At 39.7% G+C, this 20,608-nt stretch overlaps 1 protein-coding gene across 1 annotated transcript in view; it reads left to right on the forward strand.

Moving 5' to 3' along the window:
* Positions 1 to 20,608, forward strand: part of MACF1 (microtubule actin crosslinking factor 1) — a 311,201-nt gene that overhangs the window by 263,168 nt on the left and 27,425 nt on the right. The window contains 25 exon segments of the mRNA XM_014560572.2: positions 343 to 502; positions 866 to 1,192; positions 2,151 to 2,235; positions 2,746 to 2,987; positions 3,672 to 3,878; positions 5,199 to 5,318; positions 5,770 to 5,877; positions 6,809 to 7,027; positions 8,005 to 8,208; positions 9,875 to 10,106; positions 10,736 to 10,962; positions 12,086 to 12,169; positions 12,171 to 12,209; positions 12,307 to 12,408; positions 13,029 to 13,130; positions 13,224 to 13,397; positions 13,489 to 13,644; positions 13,773 to 13,970; positions 14,522 to 14,650; positions 15,342 to 15,515; positions 17,968 to 18,123; positions 18,228 to 18,434; positions 18,572 to 18,691; positions 19,120 to 19,289; positions 20,291 to 20,450. Coding sequence (XP_014416058.2) covers positions 343 to 502; positions 866 to 1,192; positions 2,151 to 2,235; positions 2,746 to 2,987; positions 3,672 to 3,878; positions 5,199 to 5,318; positions 5,770 to 5,877; positions 6,809 to 7,027; positions 8,005 to 8,208; positions 9,875 to 10,106; positions 10,736 to 10,962; positions 12,086 to 12,169; positions 12,171 to 12,209; positions 12,307 to 12,408; positions 13,029 to 13,130; positions 13,224 to 13,397; positions 13,489 to 13,644; positions 13,773 to 13,970; positions 14,522 to 14,650; positions 15,342 to 15,515; positions 17,968 to 18,123; positions 18,228 to 18,434; positions 18,572 to 18,691; positions 19,120 to 19,289; positions 20,291 to 20,450 — 4,102 coding nt within the window.

The raw sequence follows: 20,608 nt of genomic DNA on the forward strand, positions 1-20,608 counted from the left end.
ACATTCCATAAGAGAAAAAGTAGTAAAAAGTCTGATTCCAATCCTCATTGTACTGTTGCTACCCAGTGGGTGACTTGGACAGATCTATCTTTAAGCCTTCACGGATGGTTTTCTCTTGTGTAATAGTGGGATAATTTTGCCTACCTTACACAGTTGTAACAGTCAAAATAAGATACTGCTTATGAAAGCCTTTGAAACAGCAAAGTGCTGTTTATGTGTGTTCTGTTTACTTGTGATATTACAAGTGTGGCTGGTTAAGATTGGTCTTTTACTGAATGTAGTACTATTATCAGTCTTAATGTGACTTTTTGCCTGAGCAGCTTGTTCTATATATTTATGTAGGCAGAAACAGCTGGAAGATATCCTGGTTCTGGCCAAACAGTTCCATGAGACAGCTGAGCCTATTTCTGACTTCTTATCTGTCACAGAGAAAAAGCTTGCTAACTCAGAACCTGTTGGCACTCAGACTGCCAAAATACAGCAGCAGATCATTCGGCACAAGGTAGGAAGCGATTATGGTAAATGAAAACACAGAACTGGGATCAGAAATACTAGAAATTTGAAAACTGTCTGCAGCATTATAGAAAACATGTTTTGTGGAGTTTTTTAAATAAAAAAGTCTTAATTTAAAATATGGTTCAGTTAGTTGGACTAGTCACATTCTTGAAGTAAAAATAGAAATGGACTACTAGGTTACTATCAGAAAAAAACAGCTTTTGTTCTCTATTTTGTATTATTTTTGCCCTTCAGTAGGTTAACTTGTATATTATTATTTAATTTATTATGTCATTTGTTATTCATTATTTTATGTTTACTTTTCATTTATTTTGTTTCTGTTGTTCATTTTTTCCATCTGGATTTCCAGGCTCTGGAGGAAGAAATAGAAAGCCATGCAGCAGATGTGCACCAGGCAGTCAGAGTTGGGCAGTCCCTTTCCTCCCTGACATGTTCCACAGAGCAGGGTGTGCTGGCAGAAAAGCTAGACTCCTTGCAGGCCCGGTTCAGTGAGATTCAAGACCGGTGCTGTCGGAAAGCAGCCCTGCTTGAACAAGCACTGTGTAACGCTAGGCTCTTCGGGGAGGATGAGGTGGAGGTGCTCAACTGGCTGGCTGAGGTTGAGGACAAGCTCAGTTCAGTGTTCGTAAAGGATTACAGACAGGATGTCCTGCAGAAGCAGCATGCTGACCACCTGGTATTCATGTTTTCCATTCTTATTGGTTATGTTACTAAGTTATTTTGTAATTTTGATTTATGTTTCTCTTCATTTCTCTTTTATTTTATTCCAAACATTTCAACTTTATTTTATACACAAGTGCATAGTTACAGACTTGTTGCTGAGGACTAATGTATTTTTTTGGTGAATGCGTGGAAATACTTGTACTTAACAAACTGAATCAGTAATACTAGAAGGTGATCCAAAATGTAATCGGGGCCATCTCTATTCCAACTCATGTTTTACATCATTAGGGAATGTATCATTCAGTTTCCACCTGAGCAGTTAGGTGAAAGATAATGCACTTAAACAAATCCAGACTGCCTAAATATAGTGCCCAGCGTTTGATCATAGTGATAACTTTTGAAATGTTTTTGGGATTTATATGCTCAAATTCTAGGGATTCTGTGTCATCTTAAGAGAAGAACAATTTGCCGTGTTTTGTTTTTATGAAATTTCTTTAGGGATGATAAAAATTGGCAAAGTGGTTTTTGGTTTTAGTAATCTTAGTTTCTTCTGCCTCATTGACTTAAAATATTGAGGGTTTTTAACCAGGATCCTGATTTAAGTCAGCCTGTTCTTGCTGACTTTCTTCACTTGAACTTTGTCTAATTCTTTGTTTTAGACATAGACATCTTTGTTGAATTCTGCTTCTACCTTTCTTGGGTTCAGGTTTGGGACCAACAGATTTGTAAAGCTGATTTAGTCTAAATCTCTTCTTATCCAGTACAAAGTAAAGCTTGCTTATAAGTATCTGATTTCATTATTTTGAGTACTTAAAAGGTAACGAAAGAGAAAAATGAAAGCATCAAATATCTCATGTTTAAACTAAACTGGTATTCATCTATTTACTTTAAATTTGGTCTCTTAAAGGACTCACATTTCTTTCCCTTTGTTGTGCCACAGTTTTAGGATTAATGGTATTTTTTTGTTTCAGGCTTTAAATGAAGAAATTGTTAATAGAAAGAAGAATGTAGATCAAGCTATTAAAAACGGTCAGGCTCTTCTAAAACAAACCACAGGTACTTTGAAAAGTGCATCTCTTGGCACCTCTATGGTATACAATTACATGTCCAGGGAAGTCAGCACCCAGCACTAGCCACTTCTCTTTGTAGCTAGGAGGAGCTTTGTATTCGCTGATCATATTGCCATGTGCTCCCAGGAGGCTAGTGGCCTGGGTTCCAATTTCCTGCTAACTCATTTGAAAACTGAAAGATTTTGTTGTCTCACATCTGGTTATAGATGAAGACTCACCCTGCCCCCCAATATGTCAAATGCCAGCATTTACTGAAAGGTGCTGGCAATGTCTAGAAACACCTGCATTCGAACTCAGATCTTAGTAATTTCAGAAGTGGCTTCTTTTATTGATTGAAGGTTTATTTCCCACCTGCCTTAGTGTGGAATGCTAGGTGAAATCATTGCCATAGGGAGTGAGTATCTGTAAAGCTTAAGCTCTGATTTGAAGAAAGGGCAGTTAAAGAGACACCCTCATATCCTATTAAATATGAGTAATTATGTGCTGTCTCCCACAGGTGAAGAGGTATTGCTTATCCAGGAGAAATTGGACGGCATAAAGACTCGCTATGCAGACATCACAGTCACTAGCTCCAAGGCCCTCAGAACTTTAGAGCAAGCCCGGCAGCTGGCCACCAAGTTTCAGTCTACTTACGAGGAACTGACTGGGTGGCTGAGGGAGGTGGAGGAGGAGCTTGCAGCCAGTGGAGGACAGTCCCCCACAGGGGAGCAAATACCCCAGTTTCAGCAGAGACAGAAGGTGAGCTGTCATTTCACACTGAACGGGAAAAAAAATTTTCCTCTCAGTCAGACTCCTCAAGTTCAAATTTTTTAGTTTTATCACCAACTGTCTCTGCCTTAAATCTAAACCAGAAATTTCTGCCTGCCTCCTTTCTTGTTTACTCTTGGACAGTACGATTTGACATAAAGACAGATCTATGTAAGAGCATTTGTCACAATCTGATGAAGAAAGAAGACTGAATCCCAAAACCCTAGGAAGTTTGCTTCATATGTAGCATTTTAGAATTTACTGTCAGGATTGATTCTCTAGAGAGTACTTCATGGTTATTTTTGATTTTCCTGCAGGATCCAGTACAGTTCTAGATGCACAGAAATACCATGCGGGTACTTGTTGGGTTAAATGCCTGTGGTTAAAGCATTATTTATCATTTCTATTGAAGTAAGGAGAGAAAAGAAAGAAGCACCTTTTGTGTTATCCAAAGAGTCTGGCTCGAGAAGTCGTGCAGACAGTTCTAAGCAGCAGCTAAGCCTAAAGTCAGGCTGCGGAGTGACTGAAAAATCTGAGACGAGAAAAAAATAAGTGAAGGAAGGAGGTCAGAGCCCTGCTGGGATGTGTGGTAGAGAGAGCATTTTCCACCCAGCACAGCTGCTCATGTGCTTAATTTAGCAAGATATGGCCTGAAAACTTTTTTTCCCTCCTTAGGAACTAAAGAAGGAGGTCATGGAGCGCAGGCTGGTGTTGGACACAGTGAATGAGGTGAGCCGTGCTCTCCTAGAGCTGGTGCCCTGGAGAGCCAGAGAAGGGCTAGATAAACTTGTGTCTGACGCCAACGAGCAGTACAAGCTGGTCAGTGACACTATTGGACAAAGAGTGGATGAGATTGATGCTGCTATTCAGAGATCACAACAGGTAATGTTTATTAACACCTCTGCATTAATGTTTTAAGAAGTGAGGATATGTGTGTGACGTACAAAACTATGACCCACATAAATACAGGCTCAGGAGTAGGAATAACGAGATCAAGCTAAATCTGATGCAACAGATTACTTCAGTGGTGGGAAGTGATTAGGTAAAGGACAGATCTAGGTTTGACCCAAAGTACTTGACCCCTTTGAGTATGGAAGAACTTGGAGAAGAGTCTATGTGAGCACTTTCCTTACTAATGCCCTGCTAAGAGGCAGGTGGTGATGGAAGTAGATAATATCTAGATCCAAAAGGTCCAAATGCATCATAGTCTTAGTTTGACATTATCAACTATTTTAGCATTAGATGGAAGAGGGGACGAAACCGAGAACTAAAATTACTATCAAATATGCTAACCAAAATAGCAGAGCCATCCAAAATAGAACCCTCCCAGTAAACACAGGTGTCATATTTCCCTCAAACTTTTTTCCTTCCTGCTTTCTGGAAAAAGTTATTTGCTTTTTCTTTGTAGCTAGATATGCACCTATTAATGTGCTGTGGTGCAAAAAATAAATATAATGTGAATTCTTGGGTTCATAGTGATGAGCAAATGCTTTCTGAACCACACAGAAGTTTGCTCTGAGTCCAAGTCCATCCCCAGTGTGTCTTAGTTGATATCCCTAATCTTAGCCAGATATATTCAGTATGAGATTTATCATGCTTTGGAGCTTACCTTTCTTTAAATATTAGTGTTAGTAGGCAGCGTTGAAGAGAGAAAAATTGAGGGACCCTCATGAAACAACAGTCACATCAAACGTGTTCTTAGATTTTGTTGTTGTTGTTGCTATTGCATATGTTACTGCATTCCATTTAAAGGTCTGGTGCTCTTCTGGGGTCTTGGCTTCTTCAGCTGAGCGAATACTTCCAAGTTAACTTGACTCAGCTGTCTGCTGCCATGGTTATACTTAACCGCATGACTAAAAGCTACTGTTGAGTGTATGGGTAGCAAAGGGGATTGGCAGAAAAAGAGCACAGCCTCATAAAAGCACTCTCATTAGAAGTGTATTTGTTTAGAAGAGTCTTAGTTTCCATTGTTGTTTCTAGCTGTAGGACCACTAACTGGGTTCGGTAATGTCTTTCTAAAGAAGTTGAAAGTGTCTGTATTTTGATTTGTGATTTTGTGGAATTCTCACCAGTTTTGACTTTGTGAAATGTAAACTGTAATATTGAAAACCCAAGCCTTTCTGTGTTGAATAAATTAGAATTCTAAGAAGGAAGACCTTGGCTGTATATAGTATGCCCATTTTTCTTTACTGTGTCTGTTAGTATGAGCAGGCTGCTGATGCAGAACTAGCTTGGGTTGCTGAGACAAAAAGGAAACTGATGGCCTTGGGTCCAATTCGCCTGGAACAGGACCAGACCACAGCTCAGCTGCAGGTACAGAAGGTAAGTGTGACACTGATGTCCTCACTGTGTCTTGTGCCAGAAGAATCATTAGTAGCTGAGAGTGACTAGGGGAGAGTTTCTGACTATCCCAAGTCAAGTGGAACAACTCACTGTCATGATGGTGGATAGAGACTAATTTTATAAATATTTGGTTAGGACAAGGAAGAGGTTTGTTTTGTTTTGTAAAAAGGGAGAGATAAGCCCATTAATCCAGGAAAGAATAGTTAACAACTTTCTGCATGATTTTTTTGGGAGGGAAGACGTTTTTGTAAGCTACTGAAAGATAAGCATTGAAGATGTGTGGATAGGCAAAGTATCAAACTTGATAAAGACAGTTTTTGATGTGGCTTTATTAAAGCAAATAATTTTTCATAGGTTATATGTAACCTTTCACTAACACAGGCTCAGGGTCCTTATACTTCTTGACTTAACTGTAGCTCACTTTTCAAAGGCTTTCTCCATTGACATCATTCGACACAAAGATTCCATGGATGAGCTCTTCAGTCATCGTGGTGAAATCTTTGGCACGTGTGGGGAAGAGCAAAAAGCCATATTACAGGTGAATACCTTTATTTATTCTCCTTATTGTTCTTACCTTGATCATGTGAATTAGAAGTACAGTTGCAAAATGACAGTTTAAGATTTTTTTTTTTTTCTTTTTCCCTCTATTACTGATAGTGATACTTAAGTCCAACTTAATGTTCTGGGGAATTCACACTTCTAACCCTGTGTTCACAAATATCTAAACAGCTGTACTGTATAAATGTGAAATACATTGCAAATCCATCTCCTTTATAACAGAGGAATTACTCCGTCCATAATGAGTCATCTTTGAGTTACCATTCCAGGTAGATACATTTTTCAGAACTATATGCAGACTATTAATTCCAGCTTCAGGTCTTTCTAAAATATCACTGAGTATTTCTAAAAAAAATTGGCCAACAACATCCATTTGTACACCAGTTTTGTTTGTTTTTTATAAAGGGTATGGGTAACCACTATTTCTTCAGAAGTCTTTATAAATTGAGCTACTTACCCTAAACATATAAAGCATAAATGCCAGGTTTGTGGAGACTTTTTTTTATCATAGGAGAAAAGATAACATTTCATGAGCAAAGACCCCACCATAGCCCCAGAAATCTAGTCAAACTGATCTGTTATAATAATGTTGTATCTAAAGTTGTAAAAGGTATTCACTAAAAAGGTTAATTTTGCTATGTTGGGCTTGTTGTATTTTACTGTTTCTGAAACTACTTTAATTTTTTTAATTATGGAATTAATACATATGTACAATAGGAAAATTCAAAAATTCAGTTAAGTGTAAAGAAAAATTCACTTGTAATCTTACTAGATTAATCCTTTTTTTTTTTTTTTAGCATTTTAGTGTGCATTCCTTTAAACTTTTAAATGTATGTATACCTACATTTTTTTTCTTTAAAAAAGGGTTCATAATGGCAATAATACTTATACTTTTTTGTTGTTGTTTATAGGAAAAGACAGAGTCTCTAATACAGCAATATGAAGCCATTAGTCTGCTCAATTCAGAGCGTTACGCCCGCCTCGAGCGGGCACAGGTCTTGGTGAACCAGTTTTGGGAAACTTATGAGGAGCTGAGCCCCTGGATTGAGGAAACTCGGGCACTAATAGCGCAGTTACCTCCTCCAGCCATTGATCATGAGCAGCTCAGGCAGCAACAAGAGGAAATGAGGGTAAGGAACATGCCAAGTTTTATTTAATCAGAGAACTGAAAATGGGCACCACTGTTTATTCAAAAACAGCATGTTTATTACTACTACCTACCAAATGTAAGTCTGTGTGATGAAATTAATTCTTAATCCGTTAGAAGTTCTTTGCACAATAAAAATACATACCTGAATAATTTCCTTTGTCCTTTAATATGAATCAGTTAAAGAATAAGATTATGAAGATGTAAGGAACCTGGGTATTGCAGAAGTAAACAAAGCACTTCGGAGAAATCAAGGGAATTTAAAATCTTTCCAGTGACAGTGGGGTGTTGTTAGACTTGGGTATGGTTGGGCCCCAGCTGGAGTGAGAGCCTCCACTCAGGAATGTCAGGAAGCATTGGGTGCATAGAATTAAGATGAAAGGGAAATTTGTAGACACTTCAACTAATGCTCTTACCATTAAAGATAGATTTTTTTTTAATGTTTCTTTGTGGTTTATGGCTAGTGCTTATTCTTATCTCTGTGTTCCTGTGAGGGGAAGGAGGTAAACTGGAAGCAGCCAGCCATAAAGCCAAGGAGTGGTTGGATTACCAGAAATGTTGCTGTCTGTAGCTTGTCCTGGTTAGTGTCTCCCAGTCTGGGCAGGGAGGCAGACACAAAACCATGCAAATTATAATGTAGTACATAGAAGTATTTACAAGTACAGAGACAGTGGTATACATTTGTGTTAGAGGGTGAGAATGAGAGGATGTGTCTAGGAGGGCATCCTGGGTGGTGGAACATCTGGACTGGCTTTTAAAAATTAAGAGAATTAGAGTCAGAGCTCAAGACTTAGATATTTTTTTTCCCCTCCATAAATGGTGAGATGTTGGGACTTGTTGGGTTTTACCAATTCAATTTGTTCCTCTCAGTTTGTTCAGTTGGTATGAGCTCTGATCAAAGTATTTAAGCAAACAAACTGGTATAAAAATGCTCATTTTGATCTGTATTTCTTTCCATAGCAACTAAGGGAATCCATTGCTGAACACAAACCTCATATTGATAAACTGCTAAAGATAGGCCCACAACTAAAGGAATTAAACCCTGAAGAGGGGGAAATGGTGGAAGAAAAATACCAGAAAGCAGAAAACACGTATGCCCAAATAAAAGAGGAGGTGCGCCAGCGGGCCCTGGCTCTGGATGAGGCTATTTCCCAGTCGGCTCAGGTATGTGTGTGTCTTAAACTCATAACCTTCAGCTGTCCTTTAGTGTGAGCGACAGTCTCTGTATCAGTATGTCCCTAAGCTCAGGAATGTCCAGACCAGTATGCTGATGATACACTATCAATAGACTGGGAGCCTTTGCTTGCCTGCATTTTTATCCCAGAGAACATTGGTTACACTGACAACTGTAAGGAGAGCAAAATGCATTTTGGTTGGTATATATTGCCTGTTGATGGTTTCCTTGAAAACTTTATATTGTGATGATCCTTTAGCAGGGATGATTTGGGGGTAAATTCATCTTGAAGCAACACATGCCTCAAGAAAATTCAGATTCATATTGGGCCTGTTACTTCTGAGGTTTAGAAGACAGCACATTTGTTTTCTTACTCAAAAGGCCACCGGCTAGCTCCTAGTTCAGAGAAAGATGCTTGACTAGGGAGAAGTTAGAGCCCAGGAGAAACATAAACCACCAGCAGTGGAGTTTAAAGCATGTAACTACATACTTTTCAACTAATATATTACTGTTATGTCTGGGTATTTTATTCCTATGTTTAGTCAGTATTCTTGGTTAATATTTGTACTTACTCAAGTTTTTCCCCCCCACCTTCCGTCCCATCTCTCACTCACATTGTGGAATGTGTTACTTTGTGTTGTTGCTGCCTGCTCCTGTCTTCCCCACATCGTCACATTTCATTGTTGTGTTGACCGCGCCCACCATTACAGATTACAGAGGTAAGGTACCCTCTCCCACTGGGATTAGGGTGTTCTTATGAACCTGAGAATTGAGAGGATTACTTTAAGGAAACTTCCCTTAACTTCAGTGGAATAAATATTAGTGCAGTTTATTATGCCAGTTTCATTTGGGGTGGAACCTAGAAGTGAGGGAGTGATGGGAAGGGATTTTGTTAAGGACATTCTACATGTCAATTCCTTGTTCTTATTAATGAATCCAGAGTTGGTTTTAGATGGCTTTTTTAGGGGGCAAGCTTATCTTTTTTGCTCCTTTTTCTCCCTTCTGCTTCGTAGTATAAATGAAAATTTTACATTTATAATCATGTTATTCAGAGTACCAGAAAAGTGAAAAGGGTAACTGTTCTTTTGGAATAAGGTTAGATTTGACCTTCCTTAATTACCTTTCACCATGCCAGCGTTTTCCTTTCTCACTATTACATTTGATGGGTTGTTAACTTGCATGCCATGATACTTTTAAAGTCCAAGTCATGTAGCATATTGAGTTCCCCATCCATTTACACAGTTGGTGGAGGGCATCTAACTTGTTGGTCTAATCTGTTGCATGCAACTGTCATCTGAGATGTTGACACACTGACTCTCACTGGTTTCATGGTCTTGTCCCTTTCTCATCCCATTAGGAATGGACTAGGGAAACTATTGTGGCAGCATTAATGATTTGAAATGATTCCTGGTATATTACTTACTTAATATCTTTTTGATTTTTAAACATTTACTTTTTCTGATGGACCAGCTCTGGTATACTATGCCCAAAACACTTTCTAAGCCAAACCCAAGACTTGACAGCCATCAGGATAGGCTGATGACAGGTTTTATCCTAAACAGTAGTAGATTTATACTTTGGCCTTATGCCCTAATATTTACCCCAGAAGTGGGATGAAGTACTGCTGTGATGGCTAATAGTCCAACATTTGTTTAGTTCCATGATAAAATTGAGCCCATGTTGGAGACTCTGGAGAATCTTTCCTCTCGCCTGCGTATGCCACCACTGATCCCTGCGGAGGTAGACAAGATCAGAGAGTGCATCAGTGACAACAAGAGTGCCACCATGGAACTGGAAAAACTGCAGCCGTCCTTTGAGGCCCTGAAGCGCCGTGGAGAAGAGCTCATTGGGCGATCTCAGGGAGCTGACAAGGATCTGGCTGCAAAAGGTGCTTGATAAATCTAATAAAAATTTTAAAAAAAACTGATGGGCTAAATCTAAGCTGTGGTTATCTCCAGCATCCCACCAGATGTATTTCATTGAATACAAAGACAGTCTCCAAGTAATGAGTATTCCACAAAGTCATTTAGAATTCAGAACACATCTCTCCATTGAAACAAGGTTACAGTTGGTAGTTAGATTCCCAGGCCAGAAAACAAATACTCCTTTACCCCCAATATGAGTAAAGTGCAATACCAATAGTGGGCAGAACATAACTATTTTTTATAACACTTTCCATGGGAAACATAGCAGGCTCAACACAGAATGCTGGAAAGAGTTCTCATCTCAGCCCCTTTATAAATTAAAGGAGTTTTATATCTTTGCAGTGCTTTTATGTTAGATGGTAATTCATTTCCAGATCACCTCTGTGATCTCTTTATGTGGGAGACCAACATAAGCGGAAAATGAGAACATGGAAATAATAATAATAAAGCTAAGGTAGAAAACCGTCCATCAGTTATAAATTTTTAGAGCTTTTGTTTTTTTAGGATAATTTCAGTGAAAATGTAAGAATTAGTTGTAATTTCTGTTGAGACTGATTTGAAGTCTCCTCTTCACTCTTTTTCACCCCTTCAGAAATCCAGGACAAATTGGATCAAATGGTATTCTTCTGGGAGGACATCAAAGCTCGGGCTGAAGAGCGAGAAATGAAGTTCCTTGATGTCCTTGAACTAGCGGAGAAGTTCTGGTATGACATGGCAGCTCTCCTGACCACCATCAAAGACACCCAGGACATTGTCCATGACTTGGAAAGCCCTGGCATTGACCCATCCATCATCAAACAGCAGGTCGAAGCTGCCGAGGTAAGAAAAAAACAAAACCCCTTCTCTCATGGGTTTGTCCTCTAGAAAAGCACTTTATCCAAGTATGTTGTGTTAACTGCTTGGGCAGGCTGAGTGTCTCAAAAGTTGTTTGTTTCTTTTTTTTTTTTTTTTTAAGTTTAATATTATGTTTTTCTACTTGAAAAAAAATCTGCTCATTATAGATTTCTTTCTTTTTCTTATACATACAAGCTTTACCACTTATATAGATACATACACATCCTCTCCCAGTTGTGATACAGAGCAGTTCCATCACACAAAGTAATCATCTCATCAGTTTTAAACTTAACAGTTCAAATTAATAGAATATGCTTTAAAAACTCCAATTTTGCCTTTATTTCTGAACTTAATCCTCAATATAGTATATCTCATTTCTCAAGTAAATTTCTTTAATGTAGAAAAAATAGAAAGTTAAAAAGAAAATAAACCCTGGACTCACCCTTCAGAAATAACAATTGTTACTTTGACATACCTTTTTCTAGTCTTTTGAGGGAGCCCAGTTTTTACTAAATGCATTTCTCACCTCATTTTGTCCACTTAGCACAAGACAAGACAGTCATAGTATTCTGTCGTCTTTGTCTATGTCTTTCTTTTATTTTAGTCCATTTTTCCCCTCCCCAGCCCTGTCATTGCCAGTCCATAAACCACTTTTTAGGATCTGGCACAGAACTGACTTTCTTCAAAATTATATAGCCTGCATTCCTATTATGCCATCTCTCAGCTCTTAAATTTGTAGCTTGTACTGTATTATTTTATCCTTGTTAATATACTTCTCTGTAATAGACTTCTGGCTGTAGATTATAGTCTTCTTGGACCTTTGGTAAATTATTGGAACTCATTGCACCTTTCCCGGACTGTTTTTTATATATATATAATATGTAGTTAATATATAAAAGTATATTTGGAAGGTGGTGTGTATGAAAAATAACCAATTCTGAAGCTGCACTATTGAAATGAGTGAAATATTAAGAACATTGAACGGCCTTAATGAAACTGACAGTTATGTTCATCATTTGCTATTGATGGGGATATAAATTACATTTGCAAAGTTTGGAAAGTTCTGTCCTGCACTGTTTGGGCTTATGCTTTGTTCATTTACATGTAGACTATTAAGGAAGAGACAGATGGTCTGCATGAGGAATTGGAGTTCATTCGAATCCTTGGAGCAGATTTGATTTTTGCCTGTGGATGAAACTGAGAAGCCGGAAGTGAAGAAGAGCATTGACGAGGTGTGGAGAAATGGACAAGGAGTTCAGACAAAATGTTAGTGCACTCATAGTAAGAGCGGTATCAGCTGGAGAATCTGATTGACTGTTTTTCCCCTAGATGAATAATGCCTGGGAGAACTTAAACAAAACATGGAGAGAGAGGCTGGAAAAGCTTGAGGATGCCATGCAAGCTGCTGTGCAGTATCAGGACACTCTTCAGGTGAGAGGCCACGAGGTGGCCACTACGGAAACACAGGTTCCCTGGTCTCTGTGTCACATTCGAAATCCAGCATTAAGAGTGGGTCACCTTCATAGGACTGCAGCATTCTTCAACCAACAGCAGTGCTCTTTCCGTATTTCTAGTCAGTTTCCCACTTCTGGTGAGGAAAGTTCTAACGTCTGAATTTCTGCACTTCTTACTGTGTTTTTCATCATGTACTCATCACATTTATCCTCACAGTGGCTAGACAGTGAAGCTGGTCTTGCTGTCAAAGTCATTGCTTGATAGAGGTTTCAAACCAAGGTTATCTTGAAGCACAACTTTGCGCAGCAGCTTCGACATGTTGTGAGCTTGCTACCTGACCATAAGAAATACTAACTTTTTTTCATAAATAGTTATTCCAGGTTGTAGTTTATTTTGAACATTATTCCAATCATGTTGGCTTCATTCTTAAGTCCCCATATTACTGAAATAAAGATCATTCTCCCTTAGCTCTGCTCCCCTAAAAGCACAAACAGCACAAGGAACCTTGATTTATCTCTGGCTGTATTAACAGAGATTGTGCTGATTCTCTCCTGACTCATGTTTTTGTTTTTTGGCTGTTTGTATTTTTATTTTAGGCTATGTTTGACTGGCTGGATAACACTGTGATTAAACTCTGCACCATGCCCCCGGTCGGCACTGACCTCAACACTGTTAAAGATCAGTTAAATGAAATGAAGGTTCGTATCTGGGAATGATTTCTGAGGAAGGGTTGCTGCTTTTGAGTTTTTAAAGACTTAACTTGATGTTAACATTCAGTATGTCTTTGATAGGAGTTCAAAGTGGAGGTTTACCAACAGCAGATTGAGATGGAGAAGCTCAATCATCAGGGTGAACTGATGCTAAAGAAAGCTACTGATGAAACAGACAGAGACATTATACGAGAACCACTGACGGAACTCAAACACCTCTGGGAGAACCTGGGTGAGAAAATTGCTCACAGACAGGTAAGGCAAATGGCAGAAGACATAAATAGACTGCTACCTACTGGTTTCTAATTTCCTAACAGATTTTCCCTTTATGTCTTTTACTGAGTAGCACAAGCTAGAAGGTGCTCTCTTGGCCCTTGGCCAGTTCCAACATGCCTTAGAGGAACTAATGAGTTGGCTGACTCACACTGAGGAGTTGCTAGATGCTCAGAGACCAATAAGTGGAGACCCAAAAGTCATTGAGGTTGAGCTCGCAAAACACCACGTAAGTAACTTCATTTTTCATCTTTAAGCCTGTCAGTTTGAGACCAGTTATTGCCACTAGAAGCAATTTTTGGTGTTGTGCGAGCCTGATGATACCTGTAGAGATAAATTATGTTCAACATTTTTTAGGTTTTAAAAAATGATGTTTTGGCCCATCAAGCCACAGTGGAGACAGTCAACAAAGCTGGCAATGAGCTTCTTGAATCTAGCGCTGGAGATGATGCCAGCAGCTTAAGGAGCCGTTTGGAAATGATGAACCAGTGCTGGGAGTCGGTGTTACAAAAAACGGAGGAGAGGGAGCAGCAGCTTCAGTCAGCACTGCAGCAGGTAGGCGCTGTGTGCAGGCTAGGTAGGGGGTGCTCTGCACATGACAGCGTTTGGACGGAAGCCCATCTGAGTAAACAAAAGGAAAGCAGTTTGGGGTAAAACCCTCTGTCTCGAGAGGAAGGTCAGTTCTGTGCTGAAACTGGTCTGGAAAGAACAGCTTTTACTTGGGTCATCCTTTTTGGATTAGTTTATAGTCAAGTCCCTTTACTTACTATTGAGAGTTAGTAGATCTTGCTATAACTAACTTTGTTCAACAGATTCAGTTATTTCTTGGATCAAGTCCCTCCATATTCCATAGTCAGTAGTTCCTTAGTCAGTCAATTCATCAGGTTATATTAGACATCTGTATGTTACAGTGAGGTCTGAAGGATTCTGCTCGATTCTAAAAGTAAATAAATATATTGGTCCCTTGCTTAGCCAGCAACAGAACGATTCTGCCTGAGAGCAGCCCAAGATTCCTCTCTCAAGAGATTCCTTGTGTGATCATGTAGAAAGTTTGCTTTTAAAGCTAGAATTGACTACTGACCTTGCTGATGTGTCTTTCTCAAAAGGCCCAGGGTTTCCACAGTGAAATTGAAGATTTCCTGTTGGAACTGACTAGAATGGAGACCCAGCTTTCTGCATCTAAGCCTACAGGAGGACTTCCTGAAACTGCTAGGGAACAGCTCGATACACATATGGTAATAGATTTCTTGAAATTGAACATAACCATCCCATATTCAGTAGCCTCTGTCCGAATTCTCAGAGAGAGATGTATCTGGGTGTCTACAAAGTGGTGCGTGTCTACTCACAGCACAGTACTTGAGGATTGCTGCTCATATACAGGCTTTAATGCCTACAGTGGGCAGCAGCAACAGGGGAGTCGACCACAGATACATTGGTGAGTGGGTAAATTTCCAGTTCATCAGTTTGATTGGCACAAGGATATTGACTTGAAGGTGAGAGCATCAAGGAGACAAATATATAACACAGGTATGGTTGTATTTAAGAAAAGGCTCCTCAAGGGGAATTTAGGGAAATATCCAGTAGATACTGACAGTATGTCAAGAAAGTGGCAGAGAACAAAAGTCAACATCATTCTAGGCTAGTTTCTCTGGAAAGGGGGAAATAACTTACTGGGGTTTTTTTTTTTTTGTGATCACTGATCCTTAAAATAATTCTGTTAGTGACAAAATTATTTTAATATTAAGGATGAATGGTGGATTTCATTCCCTGCTTGTTCAGCAGTTGAATTGAATCCAAAAGAAAGGATTTTAACCAAAATGAGGCCTTCCTGGACTTTTCCAAACCATGCTCGTAAATCTACGTGTGGGTGTCTTTCAGGGAACTGGTGTTATTGATACCTTTCCTGCCTTTTCTTTTTTCTTATAGGAGCTCTATTCCCAGCTCAAAGCCAAGGAAGAGACTTACAATCAACTGCTTGACAAAGGCAGGCTCATGCTTCTCAGCCGTGATGATTCTGGGTCTGGCTCGAAGACAGAGCAGAGTGTAGCACTCTTGGAGCAAAAGTGGCATGTGGTCAGCAGTAAGATGGAAGAAAGAAAGGTATCACCACAAAATTCAATGTTTGATGACTGTGTTTGATAGTCTGCTTTGTGAATGAGTACAATCATCATCTAGTTTCTAAGGAAGAGTTTTTTAAGACCCCATTATATTGTAACAGAAGCTGCAAAACAGATACCCTCAGTAGTGGCTTTGTGCTAGTGAAGCTATCTTTTCTGCCGTTACATTTCTATTTTCCGTCCATGTCAAGTTGCATTGATGCTACTTGTTTCTGCCAGTATTTGCTTTTCTTAGTAACACATTGCTTTTCTACATCTGTCAGTTAAGGCATTACTGTCTGTTACTGCTCAGTGATGGATTGTGTATTCCATATTAATTACTGATTTGTGTTCCCACTAAAAAGCAAGTTTTGTTGGAGATGGGGACTTGGGATTGGGAGGTTGGAAACAGCATGCAGGAAGGTATCACTAATAATTCTCCACAGAGATTTTGGTTTCTAGTGTTAAGTGCACTAGGTACAAGGAAATTAGAGCTCAAGAGCAGTAAATTATATGGCCTCCTCCTCAAAAATCAGGTCTGTCAGAAGGAGAGAAGAGTGATCAGAAGTCAAGGCATTTGCCAAAAAATATTGTTTTTTATGAATAAAGTTTTAGAATATCACTCTGCACAGTTTCTTTGCTGGGCAGATGAAATCTGTTGGCCACATTTATTCAACAAATAGTTACTAAGCATGTGTGTACCAGGCACTGCACTAGGTGTTCAGTGGAAACAGTAAAGGTGTCAGCTCTGTCATCATGAACTTTAATGGGCAGGAGGAAATAAACCACATATTCAAACACTTTGAGAGAAGCTTTGACATCCTAGCACCCTTCTAGGGTAGAGTGTGGTAACTTTGTTATAAGAAGAATGGGCAGAGGACAGGGGTGTATGGCTGTGTTCTAATTCCTGGACAGATCCTTGTCCATAATTCCTGCTGAATGCAGAACTAAAATTAAAGAAACTGAGATAGATTCTGGCTCATAAGAAGTTTCTAGAAGGTTTTCCCAACAATAGAGCAGATTGCCTCAAGAAATACATTTTTGACCCTTGAATAACACGGGTTTGAACTGCATAGTTCCATTTACACACCGATGGTTTTTTCCCACTAAATATGTCTACAGTACTACACAGTCTCCAGTTGGTTAAATCCTTGGGTTCAGAACTGCTGGTACCAAGGGGCTAACTGTAAAGTTACACATGGGTTTTCAGCTGTGCGGAGGGTTGACTCCCTGAACCCCATGTTGTTAGGGTCAGCTGTAGTTACCCATTATTGGTGAACTGATCGAGCAAAGACTAGCTGTCGAGGATAGTTATTTCTGATTTTGCAGGAACATTACATTTCAGGATCACTAAAATTATTAAGTGTGTGTGGTGCTCTATTAAAGAATATGTGGATAAAATGATATGGAAAGATTTTCTACCATCTAGGAACTTGCAGTATATTAATTTGTAAGCATTCCTATATAAATTTGAGATAGATTTCATTTCTCCACTTGATTTGTTTGGATTGGGTCTACATTTTTGTACTGTTCATTACAAAACAGTTTTTAGGTTAGAAACAGTAAGCTAAACACACCAAGGGGAAAATAAAAATCATACATAATGCACTTAACAGCAGTGAACGCCTTTAGTTTACTTACGGGGTTTCATTCTGTGAATATTCTGCTTATGTTCATTTTTAACAACCTCTCATTATTCCACTTTGCCTGCCTGGTGGCCAGCCAGGGGCAGAGGCCATCACCAGGTGTTCAGGGTAGAGGTATCCGAGGACGGCACGTGTACTCTGTGGAACTGGGACGTACTCATGGAGAGTAGCACATGCCCTGAATGAGCCACTATTTTTTGCCCTTCTGATTTAGAGCAAAGTGACTAAAAATTTACATGTAATGTCACATTTTTGCTTAGAATATTATTTTATTACTTTTACTGCTTGTAGCATAAGCATTCAGATTCAGGCATTTTCAGGTGCCATGTGTTCTGAAAACATTTAAACAGAGAGCATTGCAGCGAGCATCATCTTCACAGTAAAGTGCTTTTCATTCAGTTGTTTTTATGCCACCAAAAGGACATTAAAGGAAACTGAGACTTTGCCCAAAGCAGGTTGCAGATCCTGCAGCTGTCACCACTAAAGGGTCTGCTCACTTACATTTACTGAATGGCTTGAATGGCTTTATTCCTGTTATTTAATGTCCCAGGAAGTAGGGAACGGCAGAGAAAGCAGCTTAGCTGCAAACTGTGCTCTTTCCTTTTCCATGCACCGTTGTTTCAGTTTCAGACATAACATTAGAATGTCCCCTTCTTTGCAAACAAGGCATGTTTAGAGGTTGATTGAATGAGGCTTCCTTTTTAGAAGTCATTTCATTTGGTGTACTATTCATGCCTTTGTCCTTGAAGCTGTAATTCCTGAATTTGCACTTTTCTTTTTGTGCGTGTGTGTGTTTTACTTAAAATTTAGTCAAAGCTGGAAGAGGCCCTCAACCTGGCAACAGAATTCCAGAATTCCCTGCAAGAATTTATCAACTGGCTCACTCTCGCAGAGCAGAGTTTAAACATTGCCTCTCCTCCCAGCCTGATTCTAAACACCGTCCTCTCCCAGATAGAGGAACACAAGGTAACCATGGCATTACGATATTGCCTTCCTTTTGAAAGTACCCATTGAAAGAGATGCTCCTCTCTCTTAACTCCAGTTTAAAAAGAGTGATATTTTCCCTTCAGGTGTTTGCTAATGAAGTAAATGCTCATCGAGACCAGATCATTGAGCTGGATCAAACTGGGAATCAGTTGAAGTTCCTTAGCCAAAAGCAGGACGTTGTTCTCATCAAGAATTTGTTGGTTAGCGTCCAGTCTCGATGGGAGAAAGTGGTCCAGCGATCTATTGACAGAGGGCGATCGCTGGATGATGCCAGGAAGAGGGCAAAACAAGTAAGTTGCAAAAGAAAGATACTAATTTATTGAACAACCTTAAGCTGCATGTGTTGAGTCTCCAGATTGGTTCACAGAAAGTGCTGTGTGGTGTGCACTCTCATTCCTGGTGTAACTTATTTCTTACACAATTTTAGTTCCATGAAGCTTGGAAAAAACTGATTGACTGGCTAGAAGATGCAGAGAGTCACCTGGACTCAGAACTGGAGATATCCAACGACCCAGACAAAATTAAACTTCAGCTCTCTAAGCATAAGGTACAGCAGCTCATTGCTCTTGGGTCCTGAGCTTGGGATTCACCAAAGTTTGTAGCTTGCTAAAAATAAAAGTCAGAGCTAGTCAGAGGAGAACTAATTAGTTAATGTTAAAAAGTCAAGATCATAAAGCCAGCCTTCCACTTTATACCTAGACATTGTTAACCATTACAATTGCTCGTTTAACTAATTTCATACAAAGTGATTGTGGAAGTAGCCAGCTGAAACTGCGGGCTTTTAGAAGTGGTTGTGCACTGGTGGCACAAACAAAACCTTACAGATTTCTTCGGGGTAAGCTGTTGTTCATTTTAGTTCAAGAAGTAGTGATATTCATCCTATATCTGGTTACCCTGAAAACTGGATGTCTTCTGACTTTAAGCATGTGTTGTGGTTTTTTTTTGTTTGTTTTTGTTTTTCTAATTTGGAATCAGGAATTCCAGAAAACTCTTGGAGGCAAACAGCCTGTGTATGATACCACAATTAGAACAGGCAGAGCACTGAAAGAAAAGACTTTGCTTCCTGATGACACTCAGAAACTCGACAACTTACTGGGAGAAGTCAGAGACAAATGGGATACTGTTTGTGGCAAGTCTGTGGAGAGGTGAGCGTGAATGTCCCCTTCGTGGGTCTGTATGTTATCCCAGAGGTAACCAAGAGACAGTAACAGGGTTCTGTAAAAGGGTAATAAAGCTAATGCATTAGTAACAGGTTTTCTAGCATCTTGATATCTCCTGTTAATTCAGTGAGAGTGAATAAAATTTATTAAAATTATCTCATTTTAAACTTGAGCCTTACTGTATTACAAAGAGGGAAGCCTATAAAATCAAACGAACAGTAAACAGACATGTAAATCACCAATCTGTAACGCCAGTAGCTGTCTCACTGAGTGTCTCTTGTGTTGGGTGCAGTACAAAGCCTCCGATGTATTATCTCATTTAACCATCATGAGGCTCATTAATCCTCATAACAATCACTGAAGTATGAGTAGTGTTCTTCCCATTTTACAGATGAGGAAACCATCCTAAAGAGGTTTCTTAACTCCCCCATGCTCACTCTGCTACTAAGCAGCAGAGCTGGGATTTGAAACTAGGCGATTTGGTTCTGAAAGTTGTACTTTTATCCACTTGTACCCACTATGCTATGGTAAGCATTATGGAATCTGTATTATTTGCAACCCCAACTTTTCAGATGAGGTGACAGATTCAGAGACAGCTCAGAGTCTCACAACCATTGGAAGCTAGGAGTTGAACTCCAGGCTCCAGATCATTAATGAAACCGTCACCCTCTACGGGAATGGTGTAATGTAAATAAAAAGACCTCAAGTTGTAGGGTATGTCCGTGTATCTAGCAGTTGGACTCTTAAGATGCCAAAGGGAGGGCATCTACACCTGTCTCCTGCACTGTGCTTAACCCATTCTAGAGATTGCTTTGATGAAAAATGTCTAAACATCTCTTAGTTGCTTTTTACAGTACCTCTAACTATTCTAACACAGTAGTCCCTCTCTATATAGAGTTCAAGCAGTATTCCCTTTCAGCAGTCAGAACTGTGGGCCATTTATTAAAGAATCACTTTTATTTTATTTTATTGTGTGTTTTTCTCAGGCAACACAAGTTGGAGGAGGCCCTGCTGTTTTCAGGCCAGTTCATGGACGCTCTGCAGGCCTTGGTCGACTGGTTGTACAAGGTGGAGCCGCAGCTGGCTGAGGACCAGCCTGTGCACGGGGACCTGGACTTGGTCATGAACCTCATGGATGCCCACAAGGTGAGGGGCAAGACCTGGTCTGCGTGGAGGGCAAAGCCATTGGGTTCTCTGCCTTGTGTGTGCCTTCTGCTCGTGCTCCCCTGCTGGGGCTCCCCTAGAAGGAAAGTCTGGAAGAATCTGTGTCTCTGCCTGTTGGAGAGGCGGCTCCTTGCTCTCTC

The sequence above is a fragment of the Camelus ferus genome, chromosome 13 (assembly GCF_009834535.1).
Source record: "Camelus ferus isolate YT-003-E chromosome 13, BCGSAC_Cfer_1.0, whole genome shotgun sequence".
Lineage (NCBI taxonomy): Eukaryota > Metazoa > Chordata > Mammalia > Artiodactyla > Camelidae > Camelus > Camelus ferus.